This window comes from Macaca mulatta, chromosome 14 (assembly GCF_049350105.2).
Source record: "Macaca mulatta isolate MMU2019108-1 chromosome 14, T2T-MMU8v2.0, whole genome shotgun sequence".
NCBI lineage: Eukaryota > Metazoa > Chordata > Mammalia > Primates > Cercopithecidae > Macaca > Macaca mulatta.
In genome coordinates, this window is record NC_133419.1 from 83,462,481 (window position 1) to 83,485,441 (window position 22,961).

Below are 22,961 nucleotides of genomic sequence, written 5' to 3' on the forward strand. Positions count from 1 at the left end.
AGGATTCTGAGGTGGGAGGATCACTTGAGCCTGAGGGGTCAAGGCTTCAGTGAGCTGAGATCATACCATTGCACTCCAGCCTGGGCAACAAAGCAAGACCCTGTCTCAAAAAAAAAATGAATAAAAATAAAAAATAAACAAGTGAAACTCGGTGTTTTAACTGGGATCAAACAAAAAAGATAGCAAATTATAGCCATTATTTCAGATAGATCCTTTCAGAGGCTCCTTGAACTCAAATCTGTTTTCATAATTCTAAGGCATTATTTGCCTTTTCACTCTCAGTCTCTCATGAGTGCATAATGGAGTTTCCCACAGGCTACACAACATGTACTATCACAACAGATTGAGCAGAGAAGCAGATATGAGAATCCAGCTGTCTTTTTATGAAACCAGACATTAAAGAGATTTGCAAAATGTGAAACAATGCTGGTCTCTTCTTACTAATTTTTAAAATTTGAAAAATGTAACTTTTTCATAAAAGTGTGTTTTTGTGTTAACCATGTAATGGGTCTGTTTTTAATGAATTAATATTTTTTTGATTTCTCAGTTTTAATTTCTCACTTTCATTTAATTTCTCATTTCATGAGAAATATAGATAGAGGCCAGGTGTGATGGCTCACGCCTATAATCCCAACACTCTGGGAGGCTGAGACAAGAGAATCACTTAAGCCTAGGAGTTCAAGAGTAGTCTGGGCAACACAGTGAGACCCCCCCATCTCTAAAAAAAATTTTTAATTAGCCACACATGGTGGCATGTGCCTGTGGTCCCAGCTACTCAGAAGGCTGAGGCAGGAGGATCTCTTGAGCCCAGAAGTTTGAGGTTACAGTAAGCCATGATAGTACCACTGCACTCCAGCCTGGGCAGCAGAGTGAGACCCTGTCTCAAAACAAACCAAAAAAGAAATATAGACAGATACAAGAAGAACAAGTTCTGTGGATCTAGTGTACAGCGTGAGTGGTAATGCATGATGTGTTAAATAATTTGACTATAGTAGCCGGGTGCGGTGGCTCACGCCTGTAATCCCAACACTTTGGGAGGCTGAGGCAGGCGGATCATGAGGTCAGGAGAGTGAGACCATCCTGGCTAACACGGTGAAACCCTGTCTCTACTAAAAATACAAAAAAATTAGCTGGGTGTGCTGGCGGGCGCCTCTAGTCTCAGCTACTCGGGAGGCTGAGGCAGGAGAATCACTTGAACCCAAGAGGCGGAGGCTGCAGTGAGCTGAGATCGCACCACTGCACTCCAGCCTGACCAATAGCAAGACTCTGTCTCAAAAAAAAAAAAAAATTGACTATGGTAATCATTACACAGTGTATACGTATTTCAAATCATCATGTTGTATACCTTGAATATATTCAATCTTTGGCAAGTAAATTATTTTATTTTATTTTATTTTATTTTTTTGAGACAAGGTCTGACTCTGTCACCTCCAGACTGGAGTTAAGTGGCACAATCTCAGCTCACCACAACCTCTGCCTCCTGAGCTCAAGCAATTCTCCCACCCCAGCTTCCCAAGTAGCTGGGGCTACAGGCGCATGCCACCACGCTCATTAATTTTTGTGTTTTTTGTAGAGATGCAGTTTTGCCATGTTTCCCAGACTGGACTCGAGCTCCTGAGCTTGAGCGGTCTGCCCGCCACAGCCTCCCAAAGTGCTGGGATTACAGGTGTGAGCCATCACACCTGGCCCAAGTAAATATTTTTTAATAAAAAAAGATAGATACTATTCACATAAACAAAAGCTCTTTGATATTCTCAATAATGTTTTAAGAGTATAAAGGAGTGCGAAATCAAAAAGTTTGAAAACTGCTATTCTGTATCAAATGACATTTTAGAAATAGGGGTGCCTCTGGAAGTTAAATTAGGGGACAGTGATGTGAATATGTTGTCTATGTCCTTGTTTCTCGAAGTATGGCCTAAGGTACATCTGCATCAGCATCACCTGGGAGCTTATTAAAAATGCAGGATCTTGGGCCTCATCCCAGACTTCCTGAATCAGAATCTTCATTTTAACAGGATCTCTGGATGATTTGTATACATATTAATGTTTGAGAAACTCTGATCTATATTACACCACACTAACATTTATTTCAATCCAGCATCGTTCCTAAAAGGATTAAAGCAAACTATATAAATAAATATCTTCATTATACATATGTACTTTATAAAAACATATATAGTTTAATATGTAAATGCATTAACACTAACAGACATAGTTTTTTGAGGCTATTATTGATATTGTCATTGCAAGCGATTTTTTATTTTAACCATTTGGTCCCACTGTTACCATATCATAATATCAGAACTTCATGATACGAGTTCGCAGCCTTGGGTTTGGGTCATATATTTACCAACTTTGTCATCTTAGATAAAAATTCAAACTAATTTCTCCATTTGTAAATTTTACCTATAAAAATGAAATAATGCATGTTGAAAACATTTGTAAACTTAATGCTAATGCATATTAATTAGTCTAAGTTTTGCTAGGAATTTTACATTAGACATGTATGTGTTATTATTGCATAGCCTTTAAAGAAATTCCAATAAATATTTTAAACAGTTCATTTCACTAGAGTTTGGTACTAATGGAGTTTTATCCCCTAGTGAGTCAATTACCTTTAATTCATTCTATGGCTAACCTACAGCACAAATTCCAGCAGATTTGTGTAGGATTATATGAATGGGTTGGTATAGATCCATCCTCAGTATGGCAGAAGAATCATAGCACAGATCTAATAAAGGTGAGTCACTTTGAGAGCTACAGATTTTAGACTCCCCCTAGTGGCTATCTGGCAACAATCAAATTTATACAACCATCTTTCACCTTGCTTTCTGTTTGCCTTTTGCCACTCTTTTTTAAGATCTTTAGCAACCTGAAGAAAAAACAAAATTCTAGTATTAGCCATTACCAGAAAATGTTTTTAGGTGCTTGTTGTATTTCAAAAAAATTTTTAGACTATTCTGTCTATTAAATAAAGTTAACATAACTGAGGGGGTGGAAATTAACATGAAAGATAGAAATCAGAGTTATAATACATTGCAAACTAGAAAAGAAGGAAACAGTATAAGTGACAGTAATTATCACAATACTTAATATAATTATGAGGGCAAAGCAGACTAACACTAATTTCACAGTATTTGCACTAGACCCTTTGTCTATTTTAATCCTTCTTCAGCCCTGGACTTTATAGATGAGGAACACAAGAATTTTGTAACTGTCAGACAATGAGTACATGGCAATAGAGTTACACTGCCATGTAGATGTACACTTTTTCTACTAGAAAGCCTTTAGCCACCATTACATATTGTCTTAAAAAAACAAGTTAAATTGCATGGTTTTCATATCCAGTTTTATAATCTGGTAAGTTATCAACATATTCTAATGAATTAAAGAAAGTAATTTTCATTATGGTGAGAAAAACGCAATTAAGTGCTTTGTGTATAAATAGGTATTAAATATTTTGAGATTATTTATTGTTTGTCCTCTCTCTCTTTTTTTTTTTTTTTTTTTTTTTTTGAGATGGAGTGTAACTCTGTCCCCCAGGCTGGAGTGCAGTGGTGCGATCTTGGCTCACTGCAAGATCCGCCTCCCGGGTTCACATCATTCTTCTGCCTCAGCCTCCTGAGTAGCTGGGATTACAGGCGCCCACCACCATGCCTGGCTAATTTTTTTGTATTTTTAGTAGAGACGGGGTTTTACCGTGTTAGCCAGGATGGTCTAAATCTCCTGACCTCATGATCCACCCACCTTGGCCTCCCAAAGTGCTAGAATTACAGGCATGAGCCACTGCGCCCGGCCTTTTTGTCCTCTCTTTCATGTACAGTTCTCCTTTAGTTTTCTATCAATTTGGTATGTATTTCTATCAACTTGGGGCTATTTAATTTAAATCAGTAAAGCTGACTATTCTGAATAGAGAAATTTAAAAGAAGTTGATCTGAAAGAGTTTAAGAAGAATTTGAGTTGTGTAGGAGCGTTTATACACAAAATGTTATTTTAAATTTTTACTCTTCTGGAGTTTTCATCATATGAAAAACATTTAATGAACATCTCCACACTTTTTTCCACCACTTTTCTAGGTCTAATTGTCCGAAATGTGGCTGTACTGGTGAATCTGGAAATGCCAATTACAGATACAAACTTTCCTTAAAAGTTGCAGAATCAAACAAATTGTTTGTTATTACTGTATTTGGAAGTTGCTTAGATACATTTTTTGGTCTTACTGCCACTGGTTTGCACAGGTAAGAATACTTAAAACATCCTTTTTTCCTGACTGCCCTTAGAATTTGAAGATACAAGTTTATAAGGCAATATGCATTTTTGTAAAAAGATGTTCATTCAACCCCAGATCGTCAATTCCTTTAAAGGACAAGCAAGTTAGAAAGATGTTTATTTCCTGAATACATATTATGATGATGTTAAAACAGTCTCCTTTTATTTAGGGTAATTAATCTGTAATTAGAATATTAAATTATAAATCTCTAATCCAAGTTACAGAAATAGAGGCTAAGAAAGTAACATAATTTCAAATTGAAGAATTATCCAAATTGAGGTTAGCATTCAAACAGTTAAGTTCCCCCTAAGGCAGGAGAATCTATTTGAGGGAATATTTTCATATCAGAAATTGAAGTTTTGTTATTTTTTTATCTGTATTGCAACTTTATTTGCATAGTTTGACCTTTTATGACATTGTCCTGAGAATATAAGGATAAACAATTAAAGCTTTTCTTCTCCTTCAATCTTCTGCCCTCCTCCCCTAATCACTTACAAGAAATCTATGTCCATGTTTTTGTGCTTGAGACAATAAAGGGACCACAACCAGGATTATCAGAGAAAAGGGAAGACTTTTTCCTGCTTTGAAGTGAAGGACTAGAGATCCCACCACTATTTGCACTGCCACTTTTATTTTTCCCTATAATTATTGCCGGGCCTGATGGTTAGTCAGGTAACTACTTTACTCACACTTGATCAATTGGTTTTCTTGGTTTTTCTGTGCTGTGAGAAACTAGAGAGAACAAACTGCCTGGCTCTTAAAGTCACTTTTTTTTCCTCTATAAAAGATTCATGCTGCATTTTCAAATTAATTGTGTCTCTGACTTTATGGCAAGTTAAAATTTCAAAGTTTATTTCTTCACATTTTTTTTTTTTCCCCAATCAAGGTACATTCAGGATCCTAATAAAATTCCAGAAACACTCGACAATGATACAACTCAGAATCTATTAACTAAAGCAGTTGAAACTTGCTTTGTTGGACAAAGCTTTATTTTTGGAGTGACGGTAATTGAGACTAACTTTCTTTTTAATAATCTGTTAACATTTCCATTATAATGAATTATGTGAATTTTCTAAATAGTTGTTAGGAGTTCTATAAATGTGAAGGCCTGTGGAAACACTTTAAACTACTTAAAAATAGCCTATAGGTGGTCTGTTAAAACACCATGTGTAACAACTTCCTCTTTCAAAAGTCAGGGGAGCCTACTTCAAATACTTTCAGAGCTTAAAAATATACATTTATTATATATTTAGAAATGTTAGATATTTGTTTTTGGTTGTTAGTATTTATTTTGCCCTCCAGATTTTGTTCAAATTATATAGTAAAACTTCCATCAATTCTCTAGCTTTTTAATTCTGTCATCTATAAAAAGAGAATAATGGAACACTGAAGGCAAAATATCTGAGTATTGATAAGAATACTAAAACTAGATTAAGAAATATGGTCTTAAATAATTATAAAAGTGACTGTAGAAGAAGTTAAAAAATGTATTGACTTTGAAGGAGTAATAGTTTTCTCTCATCTATGCTAAAGGGAACAAAGAGACATTTTTTTCCACACTGAAATCAGGGTTTTAAAAGAGGAAATAGAGCACTCCACAACAGAAGAGTGAGAAAAATCCAAAGGGAAAGTAGAATCAGCAGCTACAGAGCTTTACTTTGTTAAAATCATAGACAATCCTTTTCTCTCCTCTCTTCTTTTTCCCCCTCCCCTTTTTTCCCCTCCTCTCCCTTCCTCTCTTTCCTTATTTAATGAGAACTATGATAGTTGCCATTTATTTAACCACTACTATTTTCTAGGCACTGTGCGGTTTTCCATTTTATTACTAAACAGTACTCTGCATTTTTATTTTTATTTTATAAATGAGAAAACTAAGACCCCGAGAGGTTAAATAAATTGTCCAGTCTCAACACTATTAGTAAATGCTGGAACTAGGATTTCTTCAAATCAGTTTAAACAAGCTCTTTACTCTAAGGTTTATATTCTCTTACATATGCTACTTTGCCTATAACTCTTAACAGAATCGAAATTGGAATTAGGGGGTGGGGGTAATAGTTGTGTCTGTTTTAACCTTTTAAATCTGTTTATTTATTTTATTTTTGAGACAGGGTCGCACTCTGTCACCCAGGGTGGAGTGCAGTAGCAAGATCATGGCTCACTGCAGCCTTGACCTCCCTAGGCTCTGGAGATCCTCCCACCTCCGCCTCCTGAGTAGCATGGCATACACCCACCATGCCCAGCTAATTTTTGTGGGGGTATTTTTTTGTAGAGACGGGGTTTTACCATGTTGCCCAGTCTGGTCTCAAATTCCTAAGGCTCAAGTGATCTGCCTGCCTCGGCCTCTCAAAGTGCTGGGATTACAGGCATGAGCCACTGTGCCTGGCTAAATCTCTGTTTCATGTTTTAAGTAAAAGGAAGACAATTTTATTCTTACTTAAATTTCTTCTTTCACAGAATTTTGAAAGCCACTCTGGACAAGGTGCAGATGCCAGTAACTTCTTACAGCAATGCTCTGACCACAAAAGAAAAGCCAGAGCACTAGTGGCTTGCCAGATTGTTCTACCGGACCCAGGTGTTGCAGGCTTTACTGTCATTGACTACTTCTGTCAACTTTTGCAGACTTTTAATTTCAGGAAACTTCAGTGTGACTCTAACGCACCTAACAATCACTTACTTTCTTTAGATCACTCAAATAGTGATCTCAGCAGCATATATACTTCTGACAGCACTTCTTATTTTTTCAAGTCCTGCAGCAAGGATACTTTTTCAAAATTCTGGCAGCCATCACTTGAGTTCACTTCCATTGTTTCAAAACTAACAGATGATGATTTTTCAGCTTCAGAACAAAGTAAGGCCTTTGGTACTCTTCAGCAGAACAGAAATTCCATCTCCATTGCAGAGGCCACTGGTTCCAGTAGCTGCCATGATCCCATTCAGGATTCATGGAGCCTTGTTTCATATATGGATAAAAAGATTACAGCAGAAAAGTTGGGTAAAGAACTTGGCTTACAAGCTAAGGAGCTGAGTGCAGTTCACAGCAGTCATCATGAAATTGGAGTTAATGACTCTAATTTATTCTCTTTGGAAATGCGAGAGCCCCTTGAGTCAAGTAATACAAAATCCTTCCACAGTGCAGTGGAAATTAAAAATAGGTCCCAGCATGAGCCACCATGTTTCCAGCATCATGGTATAGATACCCCCACTAGCCTTCAAAAGAGGTCTACATGTTGCCCACCTTCGTTAGTCAGACTTGAAGAGACAACCAGCAATTCCCAGGATGGCGACCCTCAAATTTGGGATGATCTACCATTCTCTGAAAGCTTGAACAAATTTCTGGCAGTTCTTGAAAGTGAGATTGCTATAACCCAGGCAGATGTCAGTAGTAGGAAGCATCATGTAGATAATGACATTGATATATTTCATGCAGACCACAGCAGGTTATCTGTGACTCCCCAGAGAACTACTGGAGCCCTGCATATACCACCTATAGCTTTAAGATCATCACAAGCAATAGTCAAAGCAAACTGTAGCAAAGATGACTTCCTTTTCAACTGTAAAGTAAATCTAAGTCCTAGTGTTGAAAAGGAGTCACAACCAGATAACAAATTAGAGGCTGTCTCTGTAAATCATAATGGAAGAGGTATGTCAGAGTATTTTCTACCAAATCCTTACCTGTCAGCTCTGTTTTCATCTTCAAAAGATTCAGAAACAATAGTTACTCTTAAGAAGACTATCAGAATCTCACCACCCAGGGATGAAATTCTATTTAGGCCCAGTACTTCAGAGAGTGACCATTTTAGTCCAAATAACAAATATTTGAATGGATGTGGAGAAAAATCACTTTCAGAAATGAATGAAAAGTTGACAACTCTATGTTCTAGGAAGTATAATGATGTCTCTGATCTTTGCAAATTAGAAAATAAACAATATTATAGGTGGTCCAAGAACCAAGATGACAGTTTTACAATTTGCAGGAAACTTACATATCCTCTAGAAACTCTTTGCAATAGTCCAAATAGAAGTACAGATGCATTGAAAGAAATGCCTTGGGGACATATCAATAACAACTTAACGCAGAGCTATTCTATTGGTTATGAAGGTAGCTATGATGCCTCTGCTGATCTCTTTGATGATATTGCTAAAGAAATGGACATTGCAACAGAGATTACCAAAAAATCACAGGAAATTTTGTTACAACGGGGAACGTCTTTGGCAGAAAGTCATCCTTCAGAGTCTGATTTTTCACTGAGATCACTTTCTGAAGACTTCATCCAGCCTTCACAAAAATTATCCTTGCAAAGCATTTCTGGCTCTAGGCGTTCAAGAACCTGCTCTCCAACACCTCAATTTCAATCAGATTCAGAATATAATGTTGAAAATAGTCAAGACTTTGTTCCGTGTTCACAGTCAACTCCAATTTCAGGATTCCACCAAACAAGAATTCATGGGATAAACAGAGCTTTTAAAAAACCTGTATTTTATTCAGATCTTGATGCTAACTATGAAAAAATAAGGATTTTCCCGGAAAATGACAAACAGCAAGCCAGCCCAAGCTGTCCAAAAAATATAAAAACACCTAGCCAGAAAATCAGAAGCCCTGTTGTATCTGGTATTTCACAACCAGAAGTTTTCAATCCCTCTCCTTTTGCTGAGTGCCATGAAACTGATAGTGATGAATGGGTCCCTCCTACCGCACAAAAAATATTTCCTTCAGATATGCTTGGATTCCAAGTCATAGGTCTAGGGAAATGCCTTGCTGCCCATCATTTCCCTGATCAAGAGTTACCAAGAAAGAAACTGAAACATATTAGACAAGGAACCAATAAAGGTTTAATTAAGAAGAAATTAAAGAATATGCTTACAGCAGTTGTTATGAAAGAGAAAACTCCTAAATATAACTGTAAAAGTTCAGGCTGGATTTCCAAATGTCCAGACATTCAAGTCTTAGCAGCACCTCAGCTGCACCCTATTCTTAGACCTGATTCTTGTTTAGAATGTTGCCTTCCATTTTCAGAAAAAGGCCCACCTTCAGTGTGTGATACTCAAAGTGCTTGGTCACCTGAATTGTTTTAACAAAAAGTCACCTGAACCCAATTCCTGAACTTTTAAATCTGTTTGGAAATGTTTGCCTTCAGGGGTATGGAAAGCATTCCTTACATTTTGAACACTTGGAGAGAAGCAAATTGAAAAAGAGGACTGTGCTGGGTGCTACTGTGCCTTTTAAAATATAAAGCCATTGTTTTCCCCAGGTTTTATCTAGAATACTATGATTAGGTAATTGAGCACTTTATCCTATACTGTTTATTTTACTTTAATAATATTGTTAAGATTGTTTTTGAAAGTATTAATATTTGTTAAAATCACCTATACATCCAGAAATAAAGCCTTTGCGAACCAAAACTTAATCTTTTTTAATTGTTCAGCTCAGACCAGAAAATGCCTGTTATATTATAGGCCAATAAGTGTGCTGAGTTTGGGATAGAAAGCTACAAGATCACTGATCTCAAAATATTTTAGTCTGCTGGAGAAGACAGACAGATAAACAGGTAATTTCATACAGTGCAGAAAATGCAATGATATGGGTTTGTAATGGGCATGACAAACATTTATGTTGCTGCGGGAGCATGGAAGAAAAGCAGCTAACCCATCAGTGAGCTGAGGGTAAGAAGAAACGTTAAAAAAAAAAAAAAAAAAAAAAAAAACTATTTACAAGTTATGTGTGAAACTGTTGCTATTTTATTTAATATGTATACACTGAATGCCTACTCTACATGTCAAGGGCTGTGCTTAGTGCTGGAAACTGAAGATTAAAATCAAGCTCCTTCCCTCAAACTCATGATCTATTGGAATAATCAGGCAATTAGAATCTGGTGGGTTCTATGATAGGAGCTAAGCTTGGGATGCTAATAGGAACAAAAATGAGAAGCAATTTTCAGACACTCAAGTCTTAGCAGCAGCTCTGCTGCACCCTGTGAAATCTTTCACATATCCCTGGTCAGCTTCCTTTGCCATTCCCCACAGCAACCATTCCAAAACAACTTTCTTCATGCCACAAAGCAACTGCTACTCTCCTTGCCTCCTGTCTCTTGAAGAATATTGAGATCACTTGATATTTTCTCAAATTCCCACACCCATACCTACCCACATGACTACCTGTACTCCTCTAGTCTCAGAAAATGATACACACCATCTAAGTGCTAATCTTTCCATTTAGACTATTGATCTATTACACCCATCTTTGAAGTCTTATACCAAATATTCCCCCTATATTTTTACCTTCTTGCCCTACTGTGTCTTCCCCTCTCTCCAATTTTTTATTTTGAAAATTTGCAAACAGAAAAGTTGAAAGCGGCCAGACGTGGTGTCTCACGCCTGTAATCCCAACACTTTGGGAGGCCGAGGTGGGCAAATTACCTAAGGTCAGTAGTTCAAGACCAACCTGGCCAACATGGTGAAATCCTGTCTCTACTAAAAATACAAAAATTAGCCAGGCATGGTGGTGCATGCCTGTAATCCCAGCTACCCAGGAAGCTGAGACACGAGAATCACTTGAACCCTGGAGGCAGAAGTTGCAGTGAGTCAAGATTGCACCACTCCACTCCAGCCTGGGCGACAGATCAAGGCTCTGTCTCAAAAAAAAAAAAAAGGTTGAAAGAATAGTACGATGATACGGTATCTGTACATACCATTTAGATTCAGTCATTTTAAAGATTTTGCCTTGTGTGTATGTGTTTGGTTTCTGTGTTTCTATACAGATACAGTTTTGCTTTGCTAAGCCATTTAAAGGTAAGCTGCGGACAGGACATTTCACCCCTAAATTCTTCAGTGTAAATTTTCTTAAAGGTTTCTTTCTACATAGCCACAGTATCATTATCACACCAAGGAAAAATAACAGTAATTCCCCAATATCATCTAATATTCAGCCCATAATCAAATTTTTCTACTTGTCCCCAAATTATAATTGTTATTTAACCAGAATTTCATCATGGTTCATCCACAGTTTTTGCTTGTCTCTTTTTCTAGAACCTCACCTCTTATTTCACATAATAGTAACTTTTTGAGAAAAAAAATCAAACCAGTGTTCTGTAGAATGTCCCACATTCTTGACTGGTATGTTTGCTTCCTTTCCTCTACCCCACCCCAGTCCCCACATTTCCTGAAAATTAGGCCTAAAGACTAGATGCGATTCAGGTTTTGGCAGGGATATTTCATGGCTCATGTTGTGTACTTTATGTTGTAACACGAGGAGACACAATATCAAGTTATTCCACTACTAGTAATGCTAAGTTAGATTGCTTGGTTAAAATGTTGCCCACCAGATCTCGATGTTAAACATACTTTATTTTTCTTTTTTTTTTTTTTTTTTTGAGACGGAGTCTCGCTCTGTCGCCCAGGCTGGAGTGCAGTGGCCGGATCTCAGCTCCCTGCAAGCTCCGCCTCCCGGGTTTACGCCATTCTCCTGCCTCAGCCTCCCGAGTAGCTGGGACTACAGGCGCCCACCACCTCGCCCATCTAGTTCCTTGTATTTTTTTTAGTAGAGACGGGGTTTCACCGTGTTAGCCAGGATGGTCTCGATTTCCTGACCTCGTGATCCGCCCGTCTCGACCTCCCAAAGTGCTGGGATTACAGGCTTGAGCCACCACGCCCGGCCTATTTTTCATTTTTAAGAATAAAGAGTCAGTGATGGTAAATGAGTTTGCTTTTCCTTCTATCACTACAGACTCAAGAATGTTTATTTTTCCTATGAAAAGAACAATCAGCCAAACCCAGTAGCTTGTGCCTGTAATCCCAGCACTTTGGGAGGCCAAAGCAGGAGGCTTGCTTGAGTCTAGGAATTCAAGACCAGCCTGGGCAACACGGCAAAATCTCACCTCTACAAAAAATTAGCCAGGTGTACTGGCACACGCCTGTAGTCCCAGCTACTTGGGAGGCTAAGGTGCACCCAAGAGGTGCAGCTTGCAGTGAACTGAGATTGTGCCACTGCATTCCAGCCTGGGTGACCCTGTCTCAAAAAAACTGGTGCATATTTATTGTCCAACCAGTTCATACAAAGATTCTTAATTCTTTCTAGACTGTTCCCTAGTCTTTGGGACTAGGAAATAGTCTGTGTTCTTTTTGTCAGATGTGCTATTCCTGGCTAATTTCATATCTCCCTCTGTGATAAAAGAGTAACGATGCTGTTAGGATTTACAATGTCATGACTTCAGAAACTGTTTTGTGTTGAGCTGTATAGATCTTGCCTCAGTAGCTCCCTAATGTCATTTGTTTAATGCTACTTCCTCCTTTATGATGCAGCATTCGTTGTGCTACTGTGAATACTGGTTTCCAATGATCTCTCAAAGGTTGTTACCGTACTTCACTGGCGATTACCGAAAAGCAAGCAAATCCTACCCAGAGTGTACAGGAAAATAAATAACAATCCATTTTTTGGTCCTATTTACCATTTGGACTAAATATTGCTTTCCAACCATGCAGTCTTTTGAACATTTTAGGCTGCAGTTACTGCATTCCTATACTGTGATCTCTTTCAATGTTGGCTGCACCCTGGAAGGATAGGCATCCTTGCTTCATGGTTGGAGCAAGAAGAGTGGTTCCATTTGTGCAAAGAATGTCTATTCCTCCATCAGTATGGCTTAACGCCTAATCTGGAAAGCACAGTGTAACTATCAATTGGAAATGAGAGGACATTGATTGGAATTGCCCACTGGCATTGGGGACCAACAGTCTTAAAGGCCTCAGAGGAGATAGGCATGGCCTGCAGAAGTGGGAAGGGTAACCTTCCTGGTGTCAGTGGCTGGAGGCAGACAGGGTAAATAACAGCTGCCACTACCCTCGCAGACCAGGAAGACCCACTGCATAGGCCTACACACACAACTCAGTCCCGAGGACCAGTGGTGACCTTTGGTAGCCACAACCCTGAACTTGTGAGAGTCACCTAAATGAATATGAGAGTCTTCTAAAAATATGTCAGCACCATTCTGGCAACCCAATCTTGTACTATCTTATGAAAGCACTATTGCCTCAGCCAACGGGAATGACCCATTCTCTTAAGACCCGGGTTTGATTTCATAGGCGCAAGTCCCAAGCTCTTCAGGGCATTTGGTACACACCAAACACGATGTAGAGGGTTGGTTAAATGGCACTGTCACAAGCACAAAAGTGAGACTTAGAAAATTTCAAGGGAGGCACTTCTGGCAACTAGCTCCCACATGGGACCAGGTCCAGGCTCAGGGTGCACCTCTACCAGGCGCTAGAGCATTTAGAAGGAACCTTGAGGGAGGCATTCCAAAGCCTTAGTCTCCCTGAAGCGTAGGGGCTGTGACAGGCTCCCCACTCACCCAGGCCTCAGAGGTACTTTCTTATCATCCCTCCTTATTGTCCTTTTGTGCCTCCTTATTTGCCTGTTTTAAAAAAATAGTGCCTCTTTTTTTTTAGGCAGGATCTCACTCTGTTACCCAGGCTGGAGTGCAGTGGTGCAGTCCTGGCTTACTGCAACCTCCACCTCCCGGACTCAAGCAATCCTCCCACCTCAGCCTCTTGAGTAGCTGGGACTACAAGCGTGCACCACCATACCCAACTAATTTTTTTTTATTATTATTTGTAGAGACAGAGTCTCACTGTATTGCCCAGGCTGGTCTCAAACTCCTGAGCTCAAGTGATCTGCCCGCCTTGGCCACCCAAAGTGCTGAGATTACAGGCATGAGCCACCGTTCCTGGCCAATTTTTAAAAATATTTTGTTGGAGCCAGGGTCTCCCTATGTTGTCCAGGCTGCTCTCAAACTCCTGGGCCCAAGTAATCCTCCCACCGCAACCTCCCAACATGCCAGGATTAGAGGGATGAGCTGCCATGCCCAGCCCAATGATGGTGCCTCTTATAGAGTGAATGGATAGAGAAACAAGGGCTAACTACAGGAAACCCACTTCACCTATAAAGACATATGTAGATTAAAAGTGAATGGGTGGAAAAAGATATTCCATGCAACTGAAAGCCAAAAAAAGAACAAGAGTAGCTGTATTTACATCAGATAAAGTAGAATACAAATCAAGGAATGTGAAAAGAGACACAAAAAAGTCACTATATAACGATGAATAGGTCAATTCAGCCAGAGGATATAACCTTTAAAAATATGTATGCACCCAACACCAGAACTTTCAAGTATATAAAGCAAACATTAATACAGCTAAAGGAAGGATATACTGTAATGCAATAATAGTAGGGGGCTGGGCACAGTGGCTTATGCCTACAATCTCAGTGCTTTGGGAGGCTGAAGTAGAGGATCACCTGAAGCCAGGAGTTCATGACCAGCCTGGTCAACATAAGAAGACCCCATCTCCACAAAAAAATTGTAAAAGTTAGCTGGGCATGGTGGTGTGCACCTGTAGGATAAGGTGGGAGGATCACTTGAGCCCAGGAGTTCATGGTTACAATGAGCTACCACTGGAGTTCACGGTTACTGTGAGCTACCACACCACTGCACTCCAGCCTGGGCAACAGAGTGAAACCCTGTCTCTAAAAATAATAATAGTAGAGGACTTTAATGCCCCATTCTCAGGAATGAACATATCATCTAGACAGAAAACACCTAATAAGGCCTATCTGACACATACTGAACATTTCACCCAGGTGCTGCAGAATACACACGCTTTTCAACATCACATAAAACATTTTCAAGAACAGACCCTATCTTAAGCCACAAAACAAGTCTGAACAAATTCAAAAGAAGGTAAAAACCATATTAAGTATCTTTTCTCACCACTATGGAATAAAAAGAAATCAGTATCAGAGGAACCTCAGAAACTTTACAAAATTAATTTCCATGGAAATTAAACATTCTCCTGAACAGCCAACAGGTCAATAAAGGAATTAAGAAAGAAGCTTTAGGCCAGGCATGGTGGCTCATGCCTGTAATTTCCCAGCACTTTGGGAGACCAAGGTGGGCAGATCACGAGATCAGGAGTTCAAGACCAGCCTGGCCAACATGGTGAAACGTTGTCTCTACTAAAAATACAAAAATTAGCCAGGTGTGGTGGCACATGCCTGTAATCCCAGCTACTCAGGAGGCTGAGGCAGGAGAATTGCTTGGACCCGGGAGGCAGAGGTTGCAGCGAGCAAAGATCATGCCATTGCACTCCATCCTGGGCAATAGAGTAAGACTCTGTCTAAAAAAAAAAAAAAAAAAGAAGAAAGAAACTTAAAAATTTTTTTAAACAAATGGAAGTGGGTATACAATATATGAAAATCTATGGGACATAGCAAAAGCAGTACTAAAAATTTTATAGCAATAAACACCTGTATTTAAAAAAAGTCAAAAGACTTCAAATAAATGACCTAATGATGTACCTCAAGGAACTAGGAGAGCAAGAACAAACCCAAAATTAGTAGAAGAAAGAAATAATAAAGATCAGAGCAGAAATAAATGAAATTGAGACTTAAAGAAAGCCCAAAAGATCAATGAAAAAAAATTGGTTTGTTGAAAAGAAACAAAACTGACAAACCTTTAGCTAGACTAATTGTATTAGTCCGTTCTTACACTGCTGTAAAGAAATACCTGAGCCTGGGTAATTTGTAAGAAAAGAGGCTTAATTGGCTCATGGTTCTCAGACTTTACAGGAAGCATGGCAGCATCTGCTTCTAGGGAGGCCTCAGGGAGCTTTTGCTTATGGCAGAAGGTAGACATGGTGGGAGCAGGAGCAAGAGTAGGGGGCAGGAGTGCTACACACTTTTAAACAACCAGATCTCATGATAACTCACCATCATGAGAACAGCACCAAGCGGATGGTGGTAAACCACTCATGAAGGATCCACCCCCATGAGCCAATCACCTTCCAGCAGTCCCTATCTCCAATACTGGAGATTACAATTCAACATGAGATTTGGTGGGACATGGATCCATATCATATCACTAACAACAAAAAAGAGAGAGAAAGAAGAACCAGACAAATAATATTAGAAACAGAAGACAACGGAGACCACAGAAATACAGAGAATCAGACTATTATGAACAACTACACACTAACAAACTGAAAAACCAAGAAGAAATGGGTAAATTCCTGGACATATATAACTTACCAAGACTGAGTCATGAAAAAATAGAAAACCTCAACAAACCAATAAAAAGTAATGAGATCAAAGCTGTAATAAAAAGTCTACCATCAAAGAAAAGCCCAGAACCAAGAGCTTCATTGCTGAATTCTACCAAGCATTTTAAAAAGAACAAATACAAATTCTACTCAAACTCTTCAAAAAAAAATAAAGATTGAAGAAAAGGAAATACTTCCAAAGTCATTCCACAAGGCCAGTGTTACCCCAATACCAAACCAGATAAGGACACAAAGATAAAACTCCAGGCCAATATCACTGATGAACATAGATGCAAAACTCCTCAACAAAATACTAGCAAACCTAATTTAAGAATACGAAAGATCATTCACCACATTTGAAAGATCATTCACCATTCAAGTAGAATTTATCACAGGGATTTAAGTATGGCTCAATATACACAAATCAATAAACATAACACATCACATTAATAGAACCAAGAACAAAAACCATGATTATTTCAATAGATGTCAAAAAGCATTTGATAAAATTCATGTCCTTTATGATAAAAAAAAATCCCCATCAAACTGAGTATAGAAGGAACATACCTCAAAATAAAGGCCACATATGACAAACCCACGGCTAACATTGTACTAAAAGGGGGAAAAGTAAAGGCCTTTCCTCTAAAGTCTATAACAAGAAGAGGATGCCAATTTTCACCATTTTCACTCAACATAGTACTGGAAGTCCTGACCACAACACTAAGGCAAGAGAAAGAAATAAAACCTAAAGACTTACCAAAAAAAAAAAACAAAAAACAAAAAAACCCCAACTATTCGAGCTGATAAACATTCAGTAAAGTTGCAGGATACAAAATCAATATACAAAAATCAATAGGATTTATGTATGCCAAGAGCAAACAATCTGAAATAGAAATCAAGAAAGCAATCCCTTTTACAGTAGCTACAAAGAATAGAAAATACCTAGGAATCAATTTAAACAAAGAAGCTAACAATCCATACAAGGAAAACTATAAAACATTGATGAAAAAAATTGAAGAGACCACAAAAAAAAGGAAAGATATTCCATGCTCATGGGTTGGAAGAATTAATGTTGTTAAACTGACAATACTGCCCAATGCAATTTACAGATTCAATGCAATCCCTATCAAAATACCAATGACATTCTTCAAAGAAATAGAAAAGAAATCCTAAAATTTATATGGAACCATGGAAGACCCCAAATAGCCAAAGCAATACTGAAAAAAAAAAAAAAAAAAAAAAAAAAAAAAAAAAAAAAAACAACCTTTTAGCTTATCACACTTCCTGACTTCAAAATTTACTGCAAAGCTATAGTAACCAAATCAGCATGGTACTCTTATGGGATCCTTGGGGTGTTGCTTCACCAACCAGAAACCTCTGTGGCCAATGGTGCCTTTACCAGAGTTTTTCTCAGGCCCACTGGGCCCACTCAGCTTGGCAGACTGCACTTGGTTCACGCTACCCAGCCTGGATCCCATGCCTGTCAAGGGTGAAAGGAGCAGCAGGGGCTGTGTGAGTGAGCGAGTGAGCATGAGGTCCAGCCACTGCGCACAGCCAGGCATGCTAACTGCAGCAGGATGGGCAGCTCCAGGAACCAGCAAAAGCACCAGCTCCCTGCAAGGCTGTGGCTGGACCAGGCATCCCACAAGCTACTTCCACAGCTGACATTGGGGAATGTGGTGGGGCCCAGAAGCTTGGAGATGCCAGGCACCGCAGAGCCCCAAAGAGGATGTCACAGCCCTGGTTGAAGGAGCTACTTGGTCTGGGATCCCCAAAGGGCTGCAGCTTTTCTTTCCTTTTTGATGTCTGCAATATGCTGAGCAAAGGGCATGTATCAGCCCTGTTTGTGTTAGAGCTCTTTCATCCCCGCCATTTGGTGGGTCCTGAGTTCTTGTCCTGCGCCCAGGAAGAACAAGGTACACAGACAAGCGGAGGGTGGGCAAAGTGAATAGGAGCTTTACTGAGTGATAGAACAGCCCAGAAGAGACTCACAGTAGATATCTTCTCTCCACAGCCATGGTGTCCTGATGAGTGTTCAGCTCTCAGCAGAGAGGAGACCCTGGAATGGGTAGTTCCTCTCTGCAATTGGTTGCCCCAATGTCTGCTCAGCTCTCAGCAGAGAGGAGATCCTGGAGTGGGTAGCTATATTAGTCTGTTCTCACACTGCTGATAAAGGCATACCCAAGACTGGGTAATTTATACAGAAAAAGAGATTTAATGGAATCACAGTTCCACATGGCTGGGGAGGCCTCACAATCATGGTGGAAGGCTAAAGGCATGTCTTACATGGCAGCAGCAAGACAGAATGAGAGTCAGGTGAAAGGGGTTTTCCCTTATAAAACCATGAGAGAACAGTATGGGGAAACTGCCCCCATTATTCAATTATCTCCCACCAAGTCCCTCCCACAATATGTGGGAATTCTGGGAGATACAATTAAAGATGACATTTGGGTGGGGACATATCATTCCGTACCTGGCCCTTTCCAAATCTCATGTTATCACATTTCGAAACCAATCATACCTTCCCAACAGTACCCCAAAGTCTTAACTCATTTCAGCATTAATCTAAAAGTCCATAGTCCAAAGTTTGATCTGAGACAAGGCAAGTCCCTTCCACCTATGAGCCTATAAAATCCCAAAGCATGTTACTTCCTAGATACAATGAGAGTACAGGCATTGGGTAAATACAGCCATTCCAAATGGGAGAAATTGGCAAAAACAAAGGGCTACAGGCCCCATGCAAGTCCAAAATTCAATGGGGCAGTCAAATCTTAAAGCTCTGAAATGATCACCTTTGACTCCATGTCTCACATTCAGGTCATGCTAATGCAAGAGGTGGGTTCCATGGTGTTGAGCAGCTCCACCCCTGTGGCTTTTCAGGGTACAGCAGCCCTCCTGGCTGCTTTCACAGGCTTGTGCTGAGTGTCTGTGACCCTTCCAGGCACACAGTGCAAGTTATTGGTGGATCCACAATTCTGGGGTCTGGAGGATGGTAGCCCTCTTCTCACAGCTCCACTAGGCAGTGCCCCAGTGAGGACTGTGTGGGGGGACTTCAACCCCACATTTCCCTTCTGCACTGCTGTAGCAGAGGTTCCCCATGAGGGCTCCACCCTGCAGCACACCTCTGGCCTGGACATCCAAGTGTTTCCATACATCCTCTGAAATTTAAGTGGAAGTTCTCAAACCACGATTATGACTTCTGTGCACCCACAGGCTCAACACCACATGGAAGCTGCCAAGGCTTGGGGTTTGCACTGTCTGAAGCCATGGCCCAAGCTGTACCTTCATCACTTTTAGCCATGGCTAGAGTAGCTGTAACACAGGGCACTGTCCACAAAACTATTTTTTCCCTCCTAGGCCTCCGATCCTGTGATGGGAGGGGCTGCCGTGAAGACCTCTGACATGCCTTAGAGATATTTTTCCCATTGTCTTGGGAATTAACATTTGGCTCCTTGTTACTTATGCAAATTTCTGGAGCCAGCTTGACTTTATCCTCAGAAAATGGGTTTTTCTTTTCTATCGCATTGTCAGGCTGCAAATTTTCTGAACTTTTATGCTTTGTTTCTTTTTTAAAACTGAATGCTTTTAACAACACCCAAATCACCTCTTGAGTGCTTTGCTGCTTAGAAATGTATTCTTCCAGATACCCTAAATCATCTCTGTCAAGTTCAAAGTTCCACAAATCTCTAGGGCAGGGGCAAAATGCTGCCAGTCGCTTTGCTAAAACATAGCAAAAGTCACCTCTACTTCAGTTCCCAAAAAGTTCCTCATCTCCATCTGAGACCACCCCAGCCTGGATTTCATTGTCTATATCATTATCAGCATTTTGGACAAAGCCATTCAACAAGTCTCTAGGAGGTTCCAAACTTTCCCACATTTACTTGTCTTCTTCTGAGCCTTCCAAACTGTTCCAACCTCTGCCTGTTACCCAGTTCCAAAATCGCTTCCACATTTTGGGGTATCTTTACAGCAGCGCCCCACTCCCAGTACCAACTCACTGTATTCATCCGTTCTCACATTACTGGTAAAGACATACCCCAGACTGAGTAATTTATAAAGTAATTTATAAAGAAAAAATAGGTTTAATGGACTCACAGTTCCACGTGGCTGGGGAGGCCTCACAATCATGGTGGAAGATGGCGGTGGCAAGACAGAATGAGAGCCAAGTGAAAGGGGTTTCCCCTTATAAAACCATCAGATCTCATGAGACGTATTCACTGCCACAAAAACAGTATGGGGGAACCACCCCCAAGATTTAATAATCTCCCACTGGGTCCCTCCCACAATATGAGAGCTACAATTCAAGATGAGATTTGGGTGGGGACACAGCCAAACCATATCAGTAGCTCCTCTCTACAATTGGTTGTCCTGACATCTCTTCAGCTGTCAGCAGAGAGGAGCCCCCGGGGTGGGTAGCTCCTCTCTGTGACTAGTCATCCTGTCATCTCCCTGAGGCTGGCTGACTACAGGGTTTTTATGGACTTCAGAGAGGAGAAAGTGCATGCTGAATGGTCCATAGGCGGCCATGGGAGGGTCTGGAAAAAGCACCGTAAGTTCCCACTTTGGTCTGTGGGACTGGCAGCCTGACCCCCACGCTTCAGGCCTTCCCCAGCTTGAAAGTGAGGCTTCACTGGGGCCCCACCCCTTTCTGCCCCAGGCCCTGTCTGCCTCCTGCCACTGTTCATGGCACCCAGGCTGTTCAGGCCAGGGGGCACCTGCAAATCAGTGCTGAGCTGCTCTCAGCTCCCCCTCAGCCTCCCTCCCATGCTCATTGGTGCCCAAAGTCCAGAGGGGGTTAGGGTGGCAGGGAGCTAGCATGTCAGCACTGCCCCAAGCATGCAAATACCCAGCTGGGTTATGACAGCCCCTGGGCTTAGCTTTAACTTTGCTCCAAAATTTGAGCAGGCACCAGGAGCAGGGAGAGGCCAGGCAGCAGGAGCAGGCATTTCTGAGTTTTCAGGGACGGGGGGCTTTCCGGGGCCCCCAAGAGCACAGGGATGCCCAGGTGCACAGCTGCAGTTTGGGTGGCTGCAGCTGCACCTGGGAGGGCAGGGTTCCTGCCTGCTCCCAGCCCCCAAAAGCACAGGGATGGCTGGGTCCATAGCTACAGCTGGGCAGCTGCAGCTGCACCCTGGGAGCATGAAGCTCCTGCCCTGTCAACTCAGAAGTGGGTAGGGCTTCTGCCTGTTCCCAGTTCCTGCAGCTCCATGGAGCATGCAGCCCCAGCCATGCCTCCCTCACTGCAGCCAGTGTCATGGCAGTGGTCACTCTAGACAGGCCGCCACTGCCATCAGTACTGACATAAAAACAGACATGTAGACCGATAGAACAAAATAGAGAATCCAGATATAAATCTATGCATTTACAGTAGCTCATTTTCAACAAAGACACCAAGAACATACAATTGGAAAAGGGCAGTCTCATCAATATATGGTGCTGGGAAAACTGGATAACAGATGCAGAAGAAAGAAACTAGACACCTAATTTCTCACCATACCACAAAAAAATAAAAATGGATTAAAGACATAAACTTAAGACCTCAAACTATGAAAATACTAGAAGAAAACATTGGAGAAATGCTCCAGAAAATTGGTCTTGGCAAAGATTTTTGGGGTAAGACCTCAAAATCACAGGCAGCCAAAGCAAAAATAGATTAATGGGATTACATCAAGCTGAAAAGCTTCCACAGAGCAAAACAAAAACAAAAACAAAAAAAACAATTAACAAAGTGAAGAGACAATCCACAGAATAGGAAAAAGTTTTTGCAAACTACCCATCTGACAAGGGATTAGTAATCAGATTATATAAGGAGCTCAAACAACTCAGCAAAAAAAAAAAAAAAAAAAAAAAAAGGCAAAAGATCTGAGTAGACTACTCAAAAGAAGACCTATAAATGGCAAACAGGTATATGAAAACATGCTCAACATCACTAATCTTAGAGAAATGCAAATTAAAACTATAAGGAGATAGCTCACCCCAGTTAAAATGGCTTTTATCTAAAAGACAGGCAATAACAGGTGCCAGCAAGGATCTGGAGAAAGGGGAACCCTCATACACTGTTGGTGGGAATGTAAATCAGTACCACAGCTATGGAGAACACTATAGAGGTGCCTCAAAAAACTGAAAATACAACTACCATATGATCCAGCAATACCACTACTTGCTATATAGCCAAAAATAAATAAATAAATAAGAAATCAGTGTGTCCAAAAGACATCTGCACTCCCATGTTTGCAGCACTATTCACAGTAGCCAAAATATGGAATGAACCTAAGGGCCCATCAATGGATGAATGGATAAAGAAAATGTGGTACATATACATAATGGACTACTATTCAGCTATAAAAAAAAAGAATGAAATGATGTCATTTGCAGCAACATGGATGGAATTGAAGGCCATTATGTTCAGTGAAATAACCCAAGCACAGAAAGACAAATATCTCATCCATATGTAATAGCTTAAAAAGTGGATCTCATGAAAATGGAGAATAGATTGGTGGTTACCAGAGGCTGAGAGGGGTAAGGGGGAAGGAGGATAAATAGAAGTTAGTTAATGGGTACAAATATACAGCTTGATAGAAGAAGTAAGACCTAGTGTTAGATCAGCAGA

General features: G+C 40.3%; 1 protein-coding gene across 2 annotated transcripts in view; it reads left to right on the forward strand.

Moving 5' to 3' along the window:
* Positions 1–9,670, forward strand: part of DDIAS (DNA damage induced apoptosis suppressor) — a 32,738-nt gene extending 23,068 nt beyond the window's left edge. For both annotated transcript variants that reach the window (XM_015115343.3, XM_028833876.2), the window contains 3 exons: positions 4,077–4,238; positions 5,157–5,274; positions 6,725–9,670. In XM_015115343.3, coding sequence (XP_014970829.3) covers positions 4,077–4,238; positions 5,157–5,274; positions 6,725–9,343 — 2,899 coding nt within the window. In that variant the 3' untranslated portion in view covers positions 9,344–9,670. The remainder of the gene's footprint in view (positions 1–4,076; positions 4,239–5,156; positions 5,275–6,724) is intronic.
* Positions 9,671–22,961: the final 13,291 nt, after the last annotated feature.